Below are 24,474 nucleotides of genomic sequence, written 5' to 3'. Positions count from 1 at the left end.
TGTATATTTAGTTCTCCATCACAGTGCATCTGTTTTCTTGCTCTTCCTCTTGCTTTTTTCTCTGCATCCTCCACCCGCCCCCAGTTTTCATTCCTTTCCCTCCGTGCCCCATCCAGCTCCTCATATTATATTTTTGAAATGTTATTTATTTGTTTATTTTACAAGGGCCTGCCAGCTGTAAAGTGGTGTCAGCCACTCACTTCTCTTTTTTACACTTTGCTGGATTCAAAAAGCATTGCCAAAGAGGGCCAGAGCTGGGAACCAAAAGCAGCTCTGGCAAACATGCTCACAACAGACCCGCTTCTTTCCTCTCCTTGTGCTATCTCTCTCTGACCAGCAAAACATTATATCTCTATTCTTCTCTCTGCTCTATCTCTTCTCCCTCCCTGATCCCCTTCTCTCTTCCTTCCTGGCACTTCCTGACAGAGTCACCAGAGAAGTGGTCCTGGGCTTTCAAAACCAGCCTCCAAAGGCTCCTGCCCACCGGGCTAATGCCTAGTGGAATAAAAGACCTGCCTGGCCCTGTTGCCAAAAGTAATAGCTCAACCTTTAGAAGTCAAGACCTATTGGCTTTGACATGCTTGTAATACCATGGCGCTGTAGCCAAACAAGCAAATCATTTTACAAATTGTGTTCAACTCTAGCATTTTTTATTCCAATTGGACGCAGTGGCATAATACAGAATGACAAGGTTCACTGCCACAAGGTTGTGAGGGGCTGCAGTACTTCCAGCCGCTTACGATGTAACTGTCCAATACAATCACCTACAACTGATTACGGCCTTTCAACAGAAGCTAAGACTTCATATGGATTACCATATGCCAGATCATATGTGGAAAAGCAAACACATATGCCATCTTTCATGGAACTTCTTTGAGATATTAATACACACAAGGAGCAGACACTGAGGATCCATTAGTGGGCACCCTCTTAGTCGGTGGAGAGAAATGTTAATATGGTTTCTCATCATAGATCATGGTGTATGGGTGAGTAGAACATAATTATATAAGAGGTACCGGTTTATTATTTCTGTTGTTTGTTTTTTACATTTCTTTTTGTTTACTTTGTTTATTTCGAACTAGTCAATCAATAAACAGTCATAAAAAGCACCACTCTAATAGTTAGATACATAGTGGCAGATGAAAAACAGTTAATGCCCTAATTTAAAACAACTAATCCACACTCAGGCTCATTAAAGATACTAGCATAAAAAGTCCACAGAATCCTTCGAGTCAACCATAGCATACATACTGCCACTGCCATTGCTAATTAAATGTAAGTTAATATAATAACTTAAGGCAGCTAGATTAAAATAAAAAACATCTTAAGGCTTATTAAGCACATTAAGAAGCGAAATCCGCAAAATCCTTCAATTCATAAAATCACTTTAAAATAGATAAAAACAGCGGCAACGATCCATTAAGAGTGAGGTAAAGTGCAAAGAGACACGACAAAGCTATATAAGAGTTGTGCCGATTAACGAAGACTGCTAAGATGGTATCGTTGCTTACTATGGGTAGTGCGGTTGCAATAGGCCAAGCAGCATGTTGAAATTTCATAACCGCAATAACAATCAATTCTCTCGTATCAGTGCGTAGTATGCGTAAAGCAGGGATGAATTGGGGGAATCCAAAGAGCCTACAAATAGGTATAAACCATGTTTTACGAGGATGTGCATAGGCGGGACAGAAAAAAGCAAAGTGATGCAAGGTTTCATCAATTGTGGTGCAGGAGCGGCACTTTTTTATATCAATTTGCTAGTTTCTCTAAGTGCACAATTGGCAGATTTAAAAAAGCCTCACAAAGGGGGCTAGCCTCACATTGAGAATGAACCCGCTGCTGTCTAGGGCCATCACCGTACCACTCAGCAGACACGGACTACTTGGATTGGAGTGAGGTGGACTGGATTGGGGTGAGGTGGATTAGATTGAATTGGAGTGGGGTGGATTGTTTTGGATAGGAGTGGGGCAGATTGTTATGGATTGGATTGGGGCAGATTGGAGTGGGGACAGATTGGAGTGGGGCAAAGTGAAGAGGGGCAGATTGGTTTGAATTGGAGTGGGGCACATTTTTGGGGATTGAATTGGAGCAGTGTGTTTCGGACTGGAATGGGGCAGATTGTTTTAGATTGGTGTGGGGCAGATTGTTTTGGATTGGAGTGGGTGGATTAGACTGGAGTGGGGTGGATTGGAGAGGGAGTGAGGTGGATTGGATTGGCGTGAGGTGGATTGGATTGGCGTGAGGTGATAGGATTGGAGTAGGGTAGATTGGATTGGGCTGGATTGTGGTGAATTGGATTGGTGTGGGTGGATTGGTGTGGGTGGATTGGAGTGGCGTGGATTCGAGTGGGGTGAATTGGGATGGAGTGGGTGGATTGGGCTGAAGTGGATTGGATTGGAGTGGGGTGGATTGGAGTGGGGCAGATTGGAGTGGGGCAGAGTGGAGTGGGGCGATTGGAGTGATGGGATTGGAGTGGGGGGATTGGAGTTTACCAGATTGATTTGAGTTGAGTGGGGCAGATTGGTGTGGGCAAAATGTTTTTGATTGGAGTGGGGCAGATTAAAGTCGATTAGAGTGGGGCAGACTTATTTGGATTGGAATGCGGTGGATTGGAGTGGAGCAGACTGGAGTGGGACAGATTGTTCTGGATTGGATAATCTTGCGCTTGGACTATGGAAACTCACTTTACGTGGCCGCGCTTAAATATGTGACGAAGAGACTACAGGTAGTACAAAATGCGGCAGCAAGACTCCTTCTAAAAATCCCCAAACGCATCTCGACTAAAGAAGCACTGAAACAGCTACACTGGCTCACTATTGAAACAAGAATAAAGTTTAAGTCCCTATGCCTGGCATATAGGGCTGTTAACAAAAATGTTCCAATAAAACTGAGGCAAATGATGTCCAGGTATATCCCGACCAGGCATCTAAGATTAGCCCAGCAACAGCTACGTAGGATAACGAGAGCGAAATGAGCCAGGTGTGGGGGGGGGGCACATCATTTGCCCACCTGGTAGCAAAGATGTGGAATGCCCTCCCATATAAAATAAGAATTCTACCCAACAAAACCGTTTTCAGGAAACATCTCAAAACTTTGATGTTTCCCTAGTAGACGCCCTATGGATAAGAGCTTGTAAACAGTGCTCTTTAGCGCTGGGAAGACCTCGGGCAGCAATGCGCTCTACAAATTCTTAAACATAAACATAACATAAACATTGGAGTGGGGCAGATTGGAGTGGGAAGGATTAGAGTGAGGCAGATTGTTTAGGATTGGAATGGGGTGCATTTGAATGGGTGGATTGTTTTGGATTGGAGTGGGGCAGATTGTTTTGGATTGGAGTGGGACAGATAGTTTTGGATTGGAGTGGGGCAGACTATTTTGAATTAGAGTGGGCAGATTGTTTTAGATTGGAGTGGGGCAGATTGGAGTAGGGCAGATTGGAGTGGGGCAGATTGTTTTAGTTTGGAGTTGGGCAGATTGTTTTAGAGTGGAGCAGATCTTTGTTTTGGATTGGGGTGGGGCAGATTGTTTTGGACTGGAGTGGGGCTGATTGGAGTGTAGAAAATTGAAGTGGGGCAGATTGTTTAGTTTAAAGTGGAGCAGATTATTTTGGTTTGCAGTGAGGCAGACTGGAGTGGGGTGGGTTGGGAGGAATGAAGTGTGATGGATTAGAGTGGACTGGATTGGGGTGAGTGGTTTGGATTGGAGTGGGATGGATTGGATTGGTCTGCGGTGGATTGGATTGAGTGGGAATGATTGGTGTGAGGTGAGGTGAGGTGGGGTGGATTGGATTGGAGTAGGGCATATTGGAGTTGGGTGGATTGGGGTGTACTGCACGATTGTGTGTTAAAGCATCATTTCAGAAATTATACACATGAAAGAAACAATTGCTTTGTAGTAAAATAATCCTCACCTTTTGAGAACAGCACCCACAATCAATCACAAAAGAAAAAATGAGTGCAAAGTGAGAAAAGCAGACTTGGCAAAATAAAAAAGGTAACTATAGAAAATAAATCTTTGCAATTTTGTTTGTCTTGCTGGTCATGTTTTTTTACCAGTCACACGCCTTCTGTTTGCAGGGCACTAAAAGTTTTTAAAAATTAAATAGTACCTCAATCATGTCAGGAGCAGCGGACGGGCACTGATTAAGTTGAATCAATCAGTGCTTGGTCCCTGCTCCACAGAGAGGAGCAGTAATGATGTTAGGCCTGCCTTGACGAATTACAAGGCTGTAAAGAAGAGTGCCATGCAAGCCAACAAATGGTAAGCAATGGGCGGGCTCCAAGGTCTTTTCTGTACACGAGAGTGTCTCGTAAGCAAGTCGCATGCACTAAGACATGCTTTTGCAGGCTCAGCCCTAACAGGCGTTGGCAAAAAAATGCATCTGGCTTTGATGGGGGGACAGAAGAAGATACTGGCATGCAGCAATGCTTAAGTAAGGTTGTACAGATCACATACCACTAAAAACACCTTCTTGTGATATCCAGTTGTAAATTATCATTAAATCCATGATGTATGCAAAAGCATCGACAAGTGAACATCAGAACTCATAGTGATCTAGATGGCCCTTTCGGACAGATTTACAAAAAAGTTACGGAGTGCAGCGTTAGCCTTCGCCACTTCTGAAATGCAGGAATGCACCGTATTTACAACAATACTGTGCAGGCCTACGTTTCCCCATGTGCTGGCGCTAATTTCAGATGCCCAGCGCCAACACAGGCTCCCTTGCACCATAGTGCAAGGGTGCCTGCGTTGTGGGGAATAATTGTTTATGTGCAGGAAGGTGTTCCTTCCTGCACATACGTTACAACAAACAAATGATGGACGGAATGCTGACAATGCAGACATTCTCCCCCAGTCAAGAGATCTGGGTTAAATCCATCGTTCTTTTGCCCACTACGCCACCCCAGTTCAGACATGGCCATATGCAAATCAGTCTTGACCCTGTGCCTCATGGGTATTCCCAGACGTGGGACCCGTGCTCACTACGCCACTGGAGTCAAGCTATCCTGGCTGATGACGGCTGATAGCCAGAAACCGGTCCTAGGATGCTTGATTCCGGTCCAGGGAAGACATGGCTTGGCAGTTCGGGCTGGACTGTTCCCATGAGGCACAGGGTCAAGACTGATTTGCATATGGCCATGTCTAAACTGGGGTGGCGTAGTGGGCAAAAGAACGATGGATTTAACCCAGATCTCTTGACTGGGGGAGAATGTCTGCATTGTCAGCATTCCGTCCATCATTTGTTTGTTGTAACACCTTCCTGCACATAGACAGTCTTAAATTGCGATTTGTAACTTCTACGTGAAGTTGCAACTTGTCATTTTTAAAATGATTTTTTATGTGAAGGAAGGTACACCTTCATGCACATAAACAATCATGCATGGCGTTTTGCTGTTTTTATGTGTGCTGCACAATGCAGCACACAGAGAAACAGCAAAAACTCGAAGAAATGAAGCATTTCTCCTCGTTGCGCTTGGTTAAGACCAGGTTTTTCCTGGTCTTAATTTTGACGCTGCCCCAAATTTACGCCACTCTTGTAAGTATGGGGCAGCTTTACAATCAATGGATGTTACGGCGGAACACCCACCACAACACCCATTGCCCACTTCTTTCATGCTAAGTATAGTGTGAAAGGGTGGCTTATTTACAAGTCAGCGTTAAGCCACGTTTAGTGGCTTAACGCTGCCTTGTAAATATGGCGAAGCCCGAATCGCCACCACAACGTTAAAAAGTTACGTTCTAGTGGCGATAGGGTCTTGTAAAATATGTCCCTTTGTTGCTTGTGCTTACATATTAGAGGGTCCAAAAGTGTATTAAAGAGGTCAACCACTGCAGAGGTCAACTGTTCTCTACCAAGTCCTGCATCACTAGCAATAAGCATTCCAGAATGTTCCTTCGGCTGATGATGTCTGCTTGGGTTTTGAGATCTACTGTGACATAATACAGCAAAGGCCCCTTTAAAGACATTATTCAAAGAGTCCCTGGCAACCATTTCAGAAACAATGGCAATATTAACCACAGATACTGCCAAAGAACTGCTGACCAGGACCCAAAGAACAGGCCACACAGATTGGAGCACTCAAGGGGCTGTTTCACTGGCATGGTCTTTGCTAACACAGAATCCCAGAAACTATACAAATTAGTGAGTACCCTGAGAAGGTCCAAGCAGCGTGGTTTGCACCGGGTAATGTGGTTAGAGGTGAAACTATACAAATTAGTGAGTACCCTGAGAAGGTCCAAAGCAGCGTGGTTTGCACCGGGTTAAGTGGTTAGAGGTGAAGTGAGCCTAGAGAGGAGTGTTGGCGTACAGAGGGTAGAAAGCACTGTGGTGGGGAATCAAGAGGAGTCATCAAGTGCATCAAGTCAGGAGTATTCTGCAGTGATCTGGTTCTTATCCTCTCTTACACAGTGGGTCTTCTGACTCCCTAAGGCACGCACTTCTTGATTTTTCCATTTAAATAGCCTTCACTTGATGAATATGTTGTAGAGTAACAGGTTGACAGGTATCCATTTTTATTCAACGACCCTCCTCAACTTCCGCGTAATACCCTCACGCTGCCCGGGGTGGGTCTCTTCCACAGGTTTGCCCCCATTCACCACGTGTTCACAAGACGCATGCCATAGGCCGCGGCTGAGCGCCTTGGACACAGGTTGGTAAAGCAACAGCGCCATTGTAAAGCAGGGAGCTAAAGCAGGGTAGGCAGGGTAGAAACCGACCTTGAATAGGGTGGAGGAAGGGAAGCCCTTCTGCCTGCTAATGCCTATTGCACTAGAGCCTGCCTGAGGCTGCAGGCAGCAAGCTAAAGGGAGCAAACATGAGCAAATGCCTGCGCGTAAGGTGCATGACATGGTAAACAGCAGCCTCCATGATGCAGCCATGGACAGGCACTGACTGTCAGTTCTACACTGTAGATGCACAGCTTAAGTGCTCTGTTCCTGAAGAGACCGACCATGGTGGAACTAATGGCCTAGCCTACATGACTCAGTGCTCCAGGCTGAGAGCAGTCTGCGCAGCTACACATGGAGCAAGATCCATCCACCTGCTGAAGGTCCCAGCAGTGTCTGTGGGTCTCTATTTTGAGATTTGGGCGGCCATTTTAGCTAGGACCTGGTTTGCTATTAGAGCATTGGGCCCGAGGGGTGGGGGTGTGGAAGGGGGTACGACCGGTAACGAAGATGAATGCCTGCCTCATGCCTTGGGGGCAGTGCTGGGAATGAGACATTGGCAGCAGGTGGCAGGAATACCCGTCAACATGTAACACCGCAGGAGCCAGGGTCTGTGATGAAGGGGAGCAGAGGTGGCCTGCGGCTAGAGCTGGGCAACCAGGCGTACATCTCATACTTGGCTCAGCGCCCATTGAGACTGGATAAATCACGTGATCGCCCCATTCCTAACAAGCATCGCGGCACCGACGCTTTACTTTTAATGTTAAAAGTAAAGCGCGGGTGCCACGATTATACCAAAAGTAAAGAAATAGATGTTTTTTTCTATTTGTTTACTTTTGGTATAATCGCAGCACCCAAGCTTTACTTTTAATGTTAAAAGTAAAGCGTGGGTGCCGCGATTATAGCAAAAGTAAACAAATAGATTTTTTTTCTATTTCTTTACTTTTGTCATAATCGCAGCACCAGCGCTTTACTTATAACATCAAAAGTAAAGCGCGGGTGCTGCGATTATACCAAAAGTAAAGAAAACAAGTGGCACTGAAAGCGATCGCATTGCGAACGCTATTGTCAACAACTAGTGGTGCACGCGTACCACAGAGGAGCGGTGGGTGGAGGGAGCGCGGCAGCGACAGCAAGGCGAATGTACGCTTCTGCACGTGCTGGCCACCGTCGGGAATGGGCATTTCAAAGGCGGGACATTGTCCCGCCTTTGCCCAATCGCGTGCCGTTTTTTTTTTCTTTTAAAAGCGCACGCAAGCCAATGCCAGACGGGGAAAGCAAAACCACACGCACGAGCGTGTGGGTAGCTTTCTATACCCCATACAAGAGGTCTCGCGCTGCGCGAGCAGTGCCGCGCACTGCAACGCTAGGCGCAATACCTAAAATCAAGCTGCTTAAGGCCTTATAGCCATAATAAATTTAATGTAACACTATTTAATAGTCCCAGTAAATAAATGGAGATGAATAACGCCCAGAATCAGGGAGAACCAGGCCTATTGGGGGACAACATAAAACATTGTTTTAAAGAGGAGCTTAAAGCCTGACTGATTTATGGGGTTTAACATAAGATAAAAGCAGTTGATCAACTCCATTCTTTCTAAATTGTGCAATCTTGTCATCATAAAATTTCATGTATCTTACCACACACAATTTTTCACAGTCGTTGAAAAAGAAATAGAAGACAGATCTAGCTTCTAAGGAAGATACTAACCATACAAATGGGCTCCTGTATGGAGAAAACTTCATTAAGACATTGGGTAAATACATTTCGACCTTCACTGCTTTCAGCAAAGCGCAGTACAATATGTGTAAGGTTTTTGGATCACACTCACTTTTCGGAAGGTCTGACAGAAGGGAACACCTGCCAGCCGTGGATCCTTCAGATCCCAGTTTTATCAACAAGAATACAGTCCTATCGGAGAGATTTCTGCCAGAATTCAAACTTCTACCCTCAGAAGGGCAGGATCCCAAGAAACCACAGAGGAAGAACAAGATCCTCTACTCAAGGTTATCAAGGTGAGCACCTCTGCTTCTTCAACTTTAAAAGTAGGGGGCAGACTAAGACTCTTTGCCCACAATTGGGAAATGATATCTCACGACCCTTGGTTCTTAGAAACAGTTACCGGCTTCAAAATAGATTTTAGGCAAACACCCGATCAAGTCAGGGAGCCGAAGGAATTACACTTAGAAGAGGAGAAGATGACCCTTATAGACATAGAGGTAACTCAGATATTAAGCAAAGGAGCTCTAGCAATAGTAGGCAACCAAGACACTACACAAGGCTTCGTAAGTACAATATTCCTGGTAAAGAAAAAGGACAAGGGGTTGCGACCAGTCATAAATCTGAGATACCTGAACAGATTCTTAATTTACAGGCATTTCAAAATGGAAGGCATTCACTTTTTGAGAGATATCCTACAGTCAGGAGATTGGTTAGTAAAACTAGACCTGTATTTTAAATACAACTCCTTTCATTACTTGTTAAATAAGAGAGTTACTACCTATTGCTAGATTATTCACTAAAGCATGCCCAGATGAAATTACAGTTCTGTAACAGTTAATGGTCATATAAGAGAGACCAGAGTTAAAAAGGGTTGCTAAATAGTTTGCTATCTGTTGAACAGGGACCTCCACGGGATCCAAACTCCACTCCAGACACCAACTGCACCACTTTTTCCACACACCCTTATATCTTTTCCATGTTTCTGGAGCCCAGGATTCATCCAATAAATTCTTAGCTTCTGATGAAAGTTCTGAATATTTATTGGGTCCCTTGAAATCCTCCAAACAAGAAGGTTCGTTTTCCCCTCTAAAACAAAAGGGTGTTCCTCTCCCTTTGGGTCCTGAAGCAGGCCCAGGGATGCTGGAACTAGATGAGGAATATCTATAGCCAGTTTCATTACTCCCGGGAACCACACCTGGGATTTCTGGATCACAAGAATGATACTGCTGGACTCTACTCTCACCTTCCACAGGACTCTCTGGATTAACGAGAAAGGGGGAAATGCATAGGCTATTTTCCTGGCCCAAGTTTGAAGAAAAGCATCTATTGCTGCAGCCTCTGGGTCTGGTTTCCAGCTGAAGTAGGTTGGAACCTGAAAGTGTAATCTGCTCACAAAGAGATCTATCAGGATTGGGCCCTATAGGTCCTGAATCAGAGCGAAGAATTCTGGATGTAACTTCCAATCGCTGGAATCCCTCAGGAATCTTTAGTTCCAGTTTGCTCTTACATTTTGTTTACCTGGAATAAATTCTGCTCTTAGGATAATCTTATGTTCCCAACAAAAATACCGTGGGGGATATTCTCAAGAACGTGCAATAATCATGCCAAAATAGGTTAATGCAATTCCACATATCGCCGTCTATCGCGGGAAAATAACTCAGTGTCAACGTCACATTCTCAACACGGCGGTAACATGTGATAGTGTCCCCATAACGCATCAAATGTCCGTGACAACATCACCGATACAAATCCAAACACAAACGCGAAGTTGCGTTGGGTCCAACTGCGATAAAAAGTCAGCGATAAGCAGCGCCATGCCGGCAAGTCGCACAAGTCAGGCTGCAAAAATCCGTATAAAAGCGGCAACAAAAAACACAAACAAAACCAAAACAACTTCGAAGCACAATGGAGGTAGCCGGAGCAAGTACAGAGGACAACCAGAACCCAACAAGCCCCAAGGAGGACCTGCCTGGGACCCCTGGGTCAGGGAAGAGCAAGGAGAAGAAGAAGAGGAAGACGCGGTACAGTCCGCAGGAAAAAAGGATCCCGATAACGGAGGACACTGCCACCATCTAATTGCCATTGGTGAAATTGTCAGCACTAAATGTTGCACTTACATTTGTCAGAGTGATGTGCTAATGAGGAGGAGTGACATGCACACAGGGAATGTGTCTTGGAATGAATTTATTTGCACATGCTGTGCCTGTTGTCATTTTGTCCTGTTCCATGATTGCTAAGGACAGTCCCAATGTGACGTGCTCATGTGAAGAAATTGTTAATGATAGTGTCCCTTCGGGCTATTCCTGCTGCTGCTGCACTGGGGTGTGGTCCACCTGCCTCATCCTCATCATCATTGTCCGGTGCATCTGGCACATGGATCCATGGGGCATTGGAGCATACACATATGTTGTGCAACACACAACATGCAATGATCATCTTGCACACTATTTGCGGTCTGTAAAGGAGTCTTCCACCTGTGATGTCCAGGCACCTGAAACGTGACTTCAACCCGCCAAATGAGCGCTCCACAATGCTCCTGGTGCGTTTGTGGGCCGCATTGTACTGCCTATGGGCCTGGGTGTTCGGGGCTCGGAGGGGTGTCATCATCCACGGGCAGAGTGCATATCCTTAATCACCTGTGACAGGGGAGAGAGATGTGTCAATCAGTGGTTCTGCATTCTGTGTTGGCAAGTCTATTAGTATATTGGTGTGTGATGTGTGCGACTTTGGGATTCATGTTTGACTTGTCTTGCATGTGGCAAATGAACAGCATCCATGTGTATTACGTTGCCTCACAGCTGCTCCTCAGTCCCCCTGAGCCTATTTACTTGTGTGCGCTGCGCGGTTGCATCACTTGCACTCCTAAGACACACCATTGTCATGACTGTCTGCGCATGTCCACAAGCCTGACAACAACACTGTGATATTGCCCGTTGAAGGTAGTGGGACACGTGTGTGTAGGCCTATGGTGAGGATATTGCGGACACAGAGACACAAGCAGTAGATGCTTTGGTGGCCATCACGGAAGTGAACCATGCCCTGAGCCCCAGGCTATTAATTTCCACTCCTACGCTGGCCCAGCCCACTCCGCTTACAGGAGGGGACGACAGAGCTACATGTCCAAGGTCTACCCCACTGCCTGAGGTAACATGGTTGTGTCCACTGTCCACCACACTACAAACACCAGCAGTATATGTCCACATGGACATGTTTGTGCTCTGCATACTTGAGTCTGTCCAGCACATCACCGCCTCACTTGGCATTGTGTTCATTCTGATTCATGGGTCACTTGCCTCCTTCGCACTTACTTGGTTCCCACTTCTCACCACATCCTGCTATTGTAAGGCAGAGGTGCCATGACGTGGATGGTGTGTCTACATGGCTGGCCCCTGTTGCCACAGTTCCTTGTGTTGTCGTGTCTGGTAGGTGGGCATGTTGTTTGGCATGTTATATGTGATGTTGTAATGTGTGCATTCCCACAGTTGTGAGTTGCATGGTTGTGGAGTTGAGGTGTGTGGTGTGTTTATTTGGTACTTACCAACGAGCAGGTGCCATTCTCGAAGCGCTGGTTGATGATGGACTGTCAGAAGATGTAGGAATCATGTACACTGCCTGGGTAGTTGGCGACAACGTTGGTGAAGAGTTCCCGGTGGTCCACTATTGCCTGCACATTGATGGAATGCATGTGCTTTCTGTTGCGGAAATTGCGTGCAGTGTCGGCAGGGGGCACAAGAAGGACATGTGTGCAGTCAATTGCCCTCAAAATGTGCGGGACGCCAGCTATGGCGTAGAAGCCTTTCTTGGTCTCCAGCTGTTCTTGCGCAGTGTGGGGGAAGTGAAGGTGCCGCGGTACCAAGCTGATCATGGCATCCAAGACAGTTGTGATGAACTTTGATAGGGCCGGCTGTGAGACTCCTCCAACTCTAGCGGTTGTTGGTTGGAAGGCACCAGAGGCCAACAGGTGCAGCACAGCCGGCAGCTTTGTCTGCGGAGGGAGGTTCGTTGTCCGCTGTGTTAGTACAGTCAGCCTGTGGGCAATGTGGGTCAGGTTGCGGAGGATGGTTGTCCTTTTGAGCCTGTAGTGGGCAATGACTTCCTCTGGCATTAAGTCTGTGAGGCTGGTGTGTTTTCGGAAGGACAACTGTCTTATGCTGCTCTGCCTCTGTGGTAGTCCGGGGGGGTGGTCCTGGGAGGGAGGGGTCAGGGGGGCGGTCCTGGGGGTGGTGGCGGTGGGTGTTGTGGGCCTCTTGGGTCTCCGAGCTGCATGATCAGTGGCTCCATGACATGTGTTGGTCTGCCAATGTGGCTCTGGGCTGGGATCCCTTTCATACTGCAGGTTGTCTTCCTGCTTAACACCAGTAAAAGGCAGGTGTTCATTCCCTGCTGCTAATGCGCCTTATCGCCTGTTTTTGGATCGCATCGCAGATCTGGCTGGTCGTTGAGAATATCGCAAAGTGGTGTTTTTGTGTTTTTTGGCACGGGGACGCCTACTCTGCATCTCATTAGCATTAGTTGTTGCTCTCATCCGTGGCGATTTTTTTTGCGGAAGCTATCGCTGGAAAACTGGCGATAACGGCAGTTTGCACCAGCTTGAGAATGAGGCGATAATTCTTTCGCCACTTTGCTGCGCTAAAGTGCCGATAACTCGGCAATAGGTCCTTGAGAATATGCCCCCATATTTGTTGTGCTAAGTCTGAGAGTACCTTGGATCTCGCACCTCCTAATTTGTTTATATAGCAAACTGCTGTGAAATTGTCTAAGTGAATCAGAGTGTTTGAATTCTTTGGAAGGTCCTCGAAAGCTCATAACAGAGTTCAGGGCCGACAGCATTTTTAAACAATTTAAATGAAGACACTGTTCCTCTAGGGACCATCTTCCCCCTGTCTCTATTTCTCCTAAGCGGGCTCCCCGTCCTGTGTTGCTTGCATCGGACTCTATTATAAAGTCCGGTACGTTCCCGAAAATGGCCCTGCCGTTCCATGCACCGAGGTTGTTTGGCCACCAAGGTAAATCGTCTCGTGAATCTGGTGAAAGGGGAATCAAGTCTTTTTTACCATTGCCCTTTCCTTAGACCTAAGGTCTTTAGTCTCTGTAATCCCCTGTAGTGCAATGGGCCTTGCAAGGTCTCTGAGCAGTATCGTGTCCTTGGATAAGACTGACTGTGTAGTAAAATCAGGTGGGTTAGGACCGATCTACCTGAAAGCCTAGGAAGTCTACATTTTGAGTGGGAGTCAGAATCGACTTCTCCTTATTTATAATGAAACCCAGACTCTCCAGAAGATTAATAGTCATAAGTAAATGATTTTGTACCTCCAATCTGTACTGTGACATAATGAGTATGTCGTCTAAGTAAATGATTAATCTTACTCCTCTCTCTCTGACGTAAGTGACCACTGGACGAAGTTATTAACAAAAACTTTATAAGCACAACTGTTTATATGCCGGATTTATTTTTATTTTAGAAATTGTATTTAAATTAATTAAATTGAATTTGATTGACTCAGGGCCCAAAGAATATTTAATTCCCTCATTCCAAGTAATGGTGAAGGCATTTAGTTATCTGCAATGTAGTGCTCAGGTGATGTGATGTTATGCTAGGGCAGTGCTTTCCAAACTTTTCATGTTGGTGACACACTTTTTAGACATGCATCAGTTTGTGACACAGTTATTCAGTTTTACTAACAAACCGGAGGTCAACTTAGCTGCCTATAAGAGATAAGGACAAATACATGCCATAGGAATTGTAAATAACAAAATGTATGGGACGCAACATATCTCACGAAAAGATTACTAATACCTCCCATACAAGCAATTCTTATAGCTTTGGGGCCTTGAATAGTTTGAATTTTCACACCTATAGGCGTGTGATGGTTTGTAGTTGTAAAGGTAGTATCATTGGCAGCTCTGACAAAACAAAAAACATAACAGAACACATGTATTTGTAAAGTGCACTTATCAACCGTGTGTCTCAAGGAGTTGAATAACAGATGTTTAATGTTACCCAACGGTACTCATTTTATCGACCTCAGATGGATGAATGGCTGAGTGTACCAGCCAGGGGTTTGAACCTGTGACCATGAGGTCGAACACAGAGCCCTGCAGTGGATGCACTAGTCCAGTAAGCCACCAGACCCAGCTTAGCAGGTGCAATGGGTGGATCAGGCTGCTTTAGCCTCCTGACGAGGGCCTGGCGCGTTTTTTTTCTTTTTCTTTTTTACAAATTAAGCACTGGAGGAGAGCAGATGGCGCGTTCATAATAACACTGGATGTCTCGAACATGGTTGACTGTGCGCTCTCAGCTGGTGTCTGTTGGTGTGTGCTTGTGTGTTTGTATATCGGAGTATGGGTCTGATTGTGTGTATGCAAACGAGTGTGCCTTCTGATGTGTGTTTTTGTAAATATGAACGTTTTGTATATGCAAGTGAAATTTGTGCTTTTGTGTGTCTGTGTCATTGTGTGATATGTGAACGCATCTCCAATTGTTTGACTTTGTGTTCAGTTGTGAATGCCGGCACGTGTCAGTATGTGTGTGTGTGACTGCGTTTTTGAAAGTTTGTGTGTTTTTTACAAGAACGCAGCAACTAAAACTCAGTTTCAGCATGAATGACAACTGCGAAGAATCCTTTTTCTGGCAACTCCCCCAAAAAATCAGAAAGGTCTGAAGATACACTCAATGGTTTTCTGTTATTACGTTTAAAACTACCCTAAGGAACCTACATGATGTGACTCCACCAGAGCATTTGTGAATGAACTGGGCAAATAATTAAATAATATTCAATTCATTACTGTGGTGCACAATAAAGAGAATCTTGGTCACATTTACAACTGTTGCAAAACTTAGCAGTTGCATCTTTAAATATTTGTAAGATTCACTGCTCTGAACTCTGGATTTTTATATATTCAGCATGAATGCCACTCATGGCCACAGTACTCTGAAAGTTTACTATTAAGGACATCCCTGCAGTAAATGCACAAGAGTTCCTTCCTCGACAGCAGTGGCTTCTCAAAGTGTGAAGCCACCCTTTGTGGTTTTGTCATGGATTGCGATGTCTAAGAGCACCTTCTTCTAAGGAACAACTACAAATGCCTCTTCCTTCACTTTCCCAAAGGTGAAGTTTGCTAGTGGGAATCCATTTGTCCAAACAGGGGAAATATCGTTTTTTGGCACATACTCCCTTACAGTCTGAACTATGGAATGAAATCTAATCGCTTGATGGAAAGCAATCCTCAGACGAGAATGTAGCCACGGACCACCAGGAATGCGCACCCCTAGGGGGGCGCGCCCCACAGTTTGAACACCTCTGCCCTAGAGTCTGTTGGCACTTAAGTAAAATGTTTGTTATGTACTGAAAAGGACGAAAGACTTCGTGAACCTGCCAGGATTCAGACAAGTTATCATGTATATATGGTATGCTCATGTGAAGAGATATTTGACAAGTCCCCTAGGAGTACAGTTTGCAGGCAACTTCGCGAGAGCAGTGTTTTTATCCCCAAACAGTGTGGCTATAAACGCTAACTGGTTATCGAGCCCGCGCCTCTGCGGATTCTACTCGGATTGTAAACTTCATGGCGGTGTTTGCAGGAGAGCCATATTGTACTTCCTGGATTATTCATTTAGCAACATGCTTGAATTCTTTTTCCGAACGAGGTCCTGAGTGACCCCAGGATTTTTTGGTCTTCGGGCTCTGCACGCTCCTATTTCTAATTGGCTAAAATGCCACAAGGATTGGATGTCCAATTGTTAGAACTGATTCTCTTGAGCAGTTTTGTGGATAGTAGTGTGTTTTGCTTTGAACCTAGCAAGATCCGTGTTTTTGTGCTCCAATTTTGTTTGTCCTGACAAATTAATTATGCATAGCAAGAACGCGTGTGGGAACGCATTTGTGTATCTGTGTGCATGTAACAAGAGTGTCTAACAAAATTCCCTGAACTCACCTGTATCCTGTCTTCCGGAAGTCGTTTTCATAGCCAGCATTTCCCTCGCAAACGCATCAGGGTAATGAGCGTCACTGAAATCCTTTTCTAATTCTTCGATCTAGCAGCTCCATCACCGGACATTCATGCCGCAATATTATACTCACCGCCGGGCCCGCAGTAGAACGGCAGTGTGATGCTCATCCTTTCCGCCTTCTGCAGGAACAGGTACTGCGTCACTGACATGAACAGTACCGTCCTGCATGATGAGTAGACAGCGTCTATGCGTCGTCTTGCGACACACCCACACATGGCAGGCGACACAGTAATGTGTCGCGACACAGAGTTTGGAAAGCTCTGTGCTAGGGCTTTGTGAGGAAGTGATAGAGTAGAGGTACACCCACCCAAACATTAACGTGATAAATGTGACATATCAACAATCTTACTTTCTCTGCTTCAAGATAACATTGAAAAAATAACTAATTGATAGACAGAATGCAGAACAATGTCATACATTCACCCCAGTACAGAGATCTGGGCCTAAATCCATAGTTTTTTTGCTCACCATGCCGTTCCAGTTTGAACCCTGCCATATGCAAATCAGTCTTGACCCTGTGCCTCATGGGAACAGTCCAGCCCGAACTGCCAAGCCAGGTCCTCCCAGGCACAGGGTCAAGACTGATTTGCATATGGCCATGTCTGAACTGGGATGGCATGGTGAGCAAAATAACGATGGATTTAGGCCCAGATCTTTGTACTGGGGTGAATGTATGACATTGTTCTGCATTCTGTCCATCAACTGTTGTTTTTGCATTTGTCACCCCAAGTGGGACAGGTATGCTCAGGCATGAGTCCCGTGCTCTCCATGCCACTGGAATCAAGCTATCCTGGCTGAAGAGGGGTGAAACCCCGAAACCGGTCCTAGGATGCTTGATTCCGGTTCAGGGAAGACATGGCTTGGCAGTTCAGGCTGGACTGTTCCCATGAGGCACCGGGTCAAGACTGATTTGCATATGGCCATGTCTGAACTGGGGTGGCGTGGTGAGCAAAATAACGATGGATTTAGGCCCAGATCTCTGTACAGGGGTGAATGTATGACATTGTTTTGCATTCTGTCCATCAACTGTTGTTTTTGCTTTGGTCACCCCGAGTGGGATGGGCATGCTCAGACGTGAGTCCCGTGCTCTCCATGCCACTGAAATCAAGCTATCCTGGCTGAAGAGGGGTGAAACCCCGAAACTGGTCCTAGAATGCTTGATTCCGGTTCAGGGAAGACATGGCTTGGCAGTCCGGGCTGGACTGTTCCCATGAGGCACAGGGTCAAGACTGATTTGCATATGGCCATGTCTGAACTGGGGTGGCGTGGTGAGCACCCCAGTACAGAGATCTGGGCCTAAATCCATCGTTTTTTTGCTCACCATGACGTTCCAGTTTGAACCCAGCCATATGCAAATCAGTCTTGACCCTGTGCCTCATGGGAACAGTCCAGCCCGAACTGCCAAGCCAGGTCCTCCCAGGCACAGGGTCAAGACTGATTTGCATATGGCCATGTCTGAACTGGGGTGGCGTGGTGAGCAAAATAACGATGGATTTAGGCCCAGATCTCTGTACTGGGGTGAATGTATGACATTGTTCTGCATTCTGTCCATCAACTGTTGTTTTTGCATTCAAGATAACATTGAGGCAGTAATTGTAGCTCCAGTTTCTCCTCTGGAATACCCATAGTAACATGCACAACGTCGTAATGCACTATTCAGTATACAGTAGGCATTGACCTATGCGAAAGTGCTCTGTATTGTGGCTCCAAGCAGGAAGTCCTGTATGGACCAATTAATTTTAAAAGGCCCAATACAGTAGCAAACGATGTTACCAAGCTACATCTGGGAACAGTAATCAGGAAGCACCTGCCAAAGGCACAAATTCTCTAGTACATAATTCTGATGGCCATGTCACGGCACAGGAGGAATTATGTTTTTCACCTCTTCTGGCACATGACCTTTAAAAGGAATTGGTGTGTAGTGGGCTGTGTTAGACCTGTCAGCCCTAGGGTGGTCTCCCCCTGTATTTTTGCCCTTGCCTCATTTTTTCCACCCTCTTTTTGCGTTGGACTTAGGTCTCCGGGCGCCTTTGCAATGCCAATCAGTGTTAAGGTGCAGGTGCTCTCTTCCCCTAAGATGGCTGCCACAGGCCCCTGCTACTGCGGAGTGGCCTTTCTAGTAGCACCCTAGCTGCCAGGAGCTGGCTGGGACCCTACAACAATGTTGCGACACCAGCCCGCCTTTTCTGTCCTATACCTAGAGTGGGGAAGCTCCTGGAATGTGCTGGTACCTTCTAGAAGAAAGGTGGGGTTTACTTTTGCCGCCTTAGAGAGTGGTCACCTGACCTAGGGCTACTTAAGAGAGGGAGGGAACATTTTTTAGTCAGTTGGAGTGACGCAGACCTGGGGGAACCCACGCAGGAGTTTTAGGCGGTAGGGCCTAGTCAGGGACCTATGCCTCTGAAAGTGACAGGGCTAAGGTGCTGCCTTTTAAGTGACTGAGGGATCCTGAACTAGCCCACTGATCTAGCCCAGCGGGAGGGGAACCCAGGGGCAACCTGCCAAGCCTGACTAGGAGCGAACTAGTCACCAACTCAACCTACCCCCCCCAAGGAACAGAACCCCTAAGGGCGCCAGAGCTAACTGCGCCATTAAGACAACTGAAACCACCTACTGGAACTTTCCCTTGAAACTTACTGCTGAAAATCCCTACTGAGACTTCCTACAACTTACTGCTGGACGGCTGGGGGATCGACCAGGTACTAGCGCTGTGACACCCCTGCGCTCCCTGACCTTGCCGGGATCCCCCCTAGCCAGTCCTGTCGCGGGCGTATAGCCTGCCCTTGCCCAACCTGCCTGCCTGCCTGCCCCGAGCTGGGGCGTTGATGAAGAGAAGGGGGCGCTGGGCGCCGAAATAATTATCACCCCTTATCTATAACCACCCCCGTCGGGGTGGCCCAAAAGAACAACTCACCGCCGTGTCGCCTGCCCTCCTGCCATCTCCCGGGCCCCGTCGCTGCCGTCGCAGCCAAGGTATCGCAGCCCCAGGGCGGAGAAGGCCGCCGGAAAGCAGCGAAGGCTGCGTAGGCCCGAAGCCAAGAACCATAGTCACCTGATTGGGGCGGACTGCCGAACGCCGCCCCCGCCGTTGCGCAATTGGTCGATCGGGCCACGCCCCCGCAGACCGCACTGCCATTGGCGGCTGCGGGCGCGGGCCCCTGCAGCCGCAAGGAGGTCCTCTGAAGCACTGGTGAACCCTGCGGAGCTCCCCGGCCACGTCCGGCCCATCCGGGAGCCCCGCGCCATCCCCCTCGACCCGGACGTCGCCGGGAGGGGAGCCGGAGTGAGCACGTTCCCGGCTCCGAGTGCAGGAGCCGACAGCAGAGACCCGCACGGGTCGAAGAATCAGGTAACCTCTGGGGGAGGTGGGCGGAAGGCCGGAGAGAGGCCCTGGACTCGCCCCTCCCCCGGGGAAGTTCTCCGTGAACCGGGTGGGCCCCCACTGACCCCGACGAGGGAGTAAGCCAGCCCATGTCCCTTGCCCCTGCAGGGCTCACTAACTTGTCAATACGCCGGGTTAAGACTCGGACCGCTGGCCCAGGACCCTTGGCCCCAACACCTCTCGCCCTCCGAAGGGTTCCAGGAAGGTACTTCGGGCCCTATTGAGGGGCTAAAGGCTATGCTAAAGCGCCAGTCTTGAAGCGCTATTGATGTACGGAGACACCGCTATGCTGGGGGGCCTATTTGAAGCGCTATGTTCCTGCGCCTTGGTTGAAGTGCCACATGTATAGCGCTACGTTAAGTGACCTGATTCAGAAGCGCTATTAGTTTGCCAGGTGTAGCGCTATGTCAGGAGCCATGATTCAGAAGCGCTATTAGTTTGCTATGTGTAGCGCTATGTTCACCTGCCATGCTTTGAAGCGTTATTAATGGGCTATGTGCGGCACTATGTTTAACCGCTGTGTTTAACGCTCCCCCAGGATCACCAGGTGGCACGCTTTGGTTCCATACCAGGTTTACTGTATTCAGGTATTGCCAATTGAGTCATAATGAAATGCTTTTGAACCTGACATGATTTAGATAAAACTGATTGATTTTTATTGAACATACTGTGTGGTGTCAGTTATTGCGTGCGCTTCCTGCTTCAGGGGATGTGTGTGTTGTATGGTCGCTTTACACTTAAGCCTTCGGGTGCCTACCTGCTCAAGTCACGTTACCCCCCTAGAGCCTGGTGACTCCCGGTCCTACAGGCTGCATTTAGGTTTTGGCTGCAGACAGCTTTAATTGTCCGTTGGCAGGCCTATTGTCTCTGATACATGCGTATACTTAGAGTGGCTTTTGGGATGGCCCCTTGGTCATGATTGGATCATTTTGTTGTCTTTTTCTTGTGTCTTTTTCGGATCTGCTGACTCTCCTCCCTATTCTTGTGTAATAATAATAATAATTCCTATTTGTAAAGTGCAAACATATCACCCTTAAGGGTTTCAAGGCACTGGGGTGCATCGGGGAGATAAAGTGAGCTATTTCCCAGAGTCACATGATGCGGAGCTGCCACTGGTGCCGGGATCGAACCGTGAGCCCTGCTCTCCAGAGTCAGCCGCTCTGGCCGATACGCCCCACCTCACCCTGTGTGCGAGAAGTACTTTGGCATCACAGTGTTTTGATTGGTTAAGTTGTATTCTTCCACTGATTAGCTGATAGTTCTGTTCCATTTTATTGAATTTAGCATTTCTTGAGAGGGCATGTGTTTTCTTGCTCTCTCTCCCCTACTTGCTCAGTTGCCTGCCACTCTTGCATGCTCTCTTTTTACTCTCCCCACTCCCGCCCCTGATACTCCCCATGTAGCTCCTCATCCTGCTCCAGTCTTCAAAACGTTATTATTATTATTATTATTATTATTATTATTATTACTACCTAATTGCCATTGGGCCTCGTGCTATCTTTTTTGAGCTTTTGCACACTTTTTTTTGCTTTCAACTCACCAGTCTAACATGACAATCAACTATTGCTAGAGCAGTAACTTAAAAATGGCCACTTTCCCTCTTTGACCTCCTTTCAAATGCAGGTCAACCCTAGAGGAGCACTGATGCAGATAACCACAGGTACAGAAGAGGTCAGTGGTAAACTCTGTTCAAATGGTGCCTGTGTGTCACACCACTCCTTAACTGCTCCATAAACCTGCTCCCGTCAATACCCTGCCGTGATCCCAAGGATCACCTCTCAAGAAGTACAATACGTAGTCCAGGGAAAGACATAAACAAGAATTGTTAAAGCCACCTAAATGTAGGATCTCCCAGGAGGATATCTCATTATAGTCACAGATAATTAGCTAATTGGGTGGACACCACTGTCCAATCACTTTACTTAAGAGAGTAGCCTGTGAAGTATTCAATAGGAAATGGCAAAGGAGACAATGAAAACTCCAAGACGACCACAAGACCCTCCTTCTCAAATGCATGTTTGTGGTTGAGACACATTCCACAGTCCCTAATACTTTGATAAATCTGTAGGTAGATTAGAATCTTTGGAGATCTTAACGCTTACTTTCTCCTGGATCTGTGGTTTCCATACCTTAGAATATGAAGGTGGCGGTCTATAGTCAGCCTGGTAGGTGCTGAGCCCCGTCTCGTAAACAACTCCGGGGACCCCGAACAGAGACATTTTGCTTAGCTTGCTGTTGGCCCAGCTCTCCTTCTTCTCAGACTCCGATTACAGGGCACAGGGGCTCAGACATAACTAAAGGCGGGGTCAATGAGGAAAGGACAGGAGCACCTTGTAGGATGGAGGGAGGGAAACGGTACTGGGAAGGATGGTTCATGGGGGCAGGTATGAAAGGCAAGCAGTTACATTAGCATGGTGAGCATCAAGTGAGGAGAGGGAGTGTAGCACAGAGACTTTATTGGAAATATTTTCCTGTGACGTCACAGGTGATGTCACAGTCAGCTGAGTCACCACAGTTCTGGTGGATTATTAAAGGCAGCAGGTGTGAAGAGAACTTTAATAAACATTCAGATTCATTGTGTGGCCTTACATGACAGAGGAGGAGTGAGGCCTTGGTAGAAAAGTACAGTTAGAGGTATATTTTTACTGGATTGTGAAGAAAGATGGACAGGCATGGAGTCCTTGTGTTGGTTTCTGCATCAATGGATTTGCTTATTTATGTGGAATTCGTTAAAATAATCTATGGGACTGATGAATGAAAATGTAGTACATCTGCTGGAGGCAAATTTACTATTTTTTTGGAATTTCCAGAAATGTGCCTCAAAAGCTGCATGAGGTGCATATCAATCAATCAATCAGGGTTCAATAAAGCGCGCATCTCACCCTTGAGGGTCTCAAGGCGCTGAGGGGTGGAGGTGCAGATCCGGATCAGTCGAAGAGCCAAGTCTTGAGGATCTTCCTGAAGGGGAGCGTCTGATGTTGATTGGGAGCTTGTTCCAGGTCTTTGCTGCGACGTAGGAGAAGACTCTGGGGGGGTTGGTGCATCGGAGGTTTGGTGCATGGGGGTATGGTTTCATGCATACGTCTCAGAATGTTATGTGACTATTCTCAAACGCTCCTATTGTTATAGCAGAGGGGCATGGACCCTTCTGTGCAAATGCACACTTTTTCTTTGTTTAGACAGCCCTTTCCCTACACCCTCACCAAATGTGGAGGGAGAATTATTCAAGCCCTTGGAATGCCCATTTCCCACCCGATGAGTGGGATTTATGAGTGCGTATTTTTCTGCACTTCTGCCACAGTAACCCATACTCATAAATAAATTACACTGGCCAGGAATCCCTTTGCAAATTAGGTAAATTTGGTTGTAAACGTATGTTTATGACTGAATTGACCTTTGTGAATTTGGCCCTGTGTATTTATTTATTTTTGCAAAGAAGTGAAAACAGCTGCAGAGAGCTGCATGAAGATCCCAAGTTAGTGCTTTCTTGGATCTTTCTTGAGTCTCTGGTTCTGTTGCTCTAGATCTGATTGGAATATCACCATGTATGGGTTGTGGCCTTTCCAGAACCCCTCAGAGACTAAATGGACAATAACGGTATGGTCATAACGCATACAGAAACATCTCATAGACATTGTGTACCAAGTCAATATTAGACATCTATCTGGTAGGCTGTGCATGGACCTGGGTATCCAGCACCTGGAGGACCTAGAGTGGTCTTCAATCCTGAGCATGTCACATGTAGCCTCATATGAGATTGCACGCATATCTATAGGTTTCCCTTAATCTGCTGGGCAGAGGATCATTTAGTGTCACGTGGGGCGGGGGAGGGGGGTGTCTCGGATGTCTGGACTGTAGAGAGATGCTGAGCCACAGATTGCCTTGTAGTGCGCTAAAGTATGTTTCTCCCTTGAATGGAAGCCAGTGGAGGGTCTTTCAAAGCAGGTCTGATTGGGATGCGATGTGACTAGATGTGTGGTGCAGTTCTTCACTAATTGGAGATGAAAACCTCACTCTGTTTATTCAACTGAAGGGAAGTAGTGATGGGGCCAGATGGGCTGGGGAAACTGGTCTCTGGTAGGGTATGACGAGGGAAGATGAAGGGACAGTTGGTTTGTGCGTGCTCTGAACGTATCTACCCGGTTTTCTCATTCAAGTCAGTGAGAGGTACAGAGGAAATGCAGTGGCTGACATAGGTTACAATTTCTTGGTTTTGGGGCTTCTACCCATTATGCTTGATATTCCTAAAATAAATGAGAAGATTGCCTAATCACCACAGCCGAAAGAGCATGCAACCATTTCTAGAAACTCTAGATAATCAAAAATCGGAAAAAAGAAGCAAAAAGAGATGTTTTCTCTATGTTGAAGTCATCTAGCTTTCATTTGATGGATCTTGCCCGTGTTAGTTCTGGACTGTTGGACTTGGCGTTCTTGGTGTGGTTTTCCCCCTACTTTTTGCCTTCGATCCTGCTGTTTTGCTGATTTTATGTTTGCTGGCTTTAGGACTCTGCACACTTTACCACTGCCAACCAGTGAAAAAGTGCATGTGCGCTCTCCTTAAAACATGGTAAAATTGGCTTGTGTCCAATTGGAATATTTAATTTACTTATAAGTCCCTAGTAAAGTGGCACTACCTGTGCCCAGGGTTTGTAAATTAAAAGCTACTAGAGGGCCTGCAGCACTGATTGG

The 24,474-nt window shown here is 46.7% G+C and overlaps 1 protein-coding gene across 7 annotated transcripts in view; it reads right to left on the bottom strand.

Moving 5' to 3' along the window:
- The window catches only part of LOC146863857 (uncharacterized), a 285,832-nt gene extending 263,602 nt beyond the window's left edge, over positions 1-22,230 (bottom strand). For all 7 annotated transcript variants that reach the window (XM_085640683.1, XM_085640684.1, XM_085640687.1 and 4 more), the window contains exon 1: positions 21,915-22,230. In XM_085640683.1, coding sequence (XP_085496809.1) covers positions 21,915-22,004 — 90 coding nt within the window. In that variant the 5' untranslated portion in view covers positions 22,005-22,230. The remainder of the gene's footprint in view (positions 1-21,914) is intronic.
- Positions 22,231-24,474: the final 2,244 nt, after the last annotated feature.

The sequence above is a fragment of the Triturus cristatus genome, chromosome 2_1 (genome assembly GCF_964204655.1).
Source record: "Triturus cristatus chromosome 2_1, aTriCri1.1, whole genome shotgun sequence".
Lineage (NCBI taxonomy): Eukaryota > Metazoa > Chordata > Amphibia > Caudata > Salamandridae > Triturus > Triturus cristatus.
This window is presented reverse-complemented; position numbering and strand designations above follow the sequence as displayed.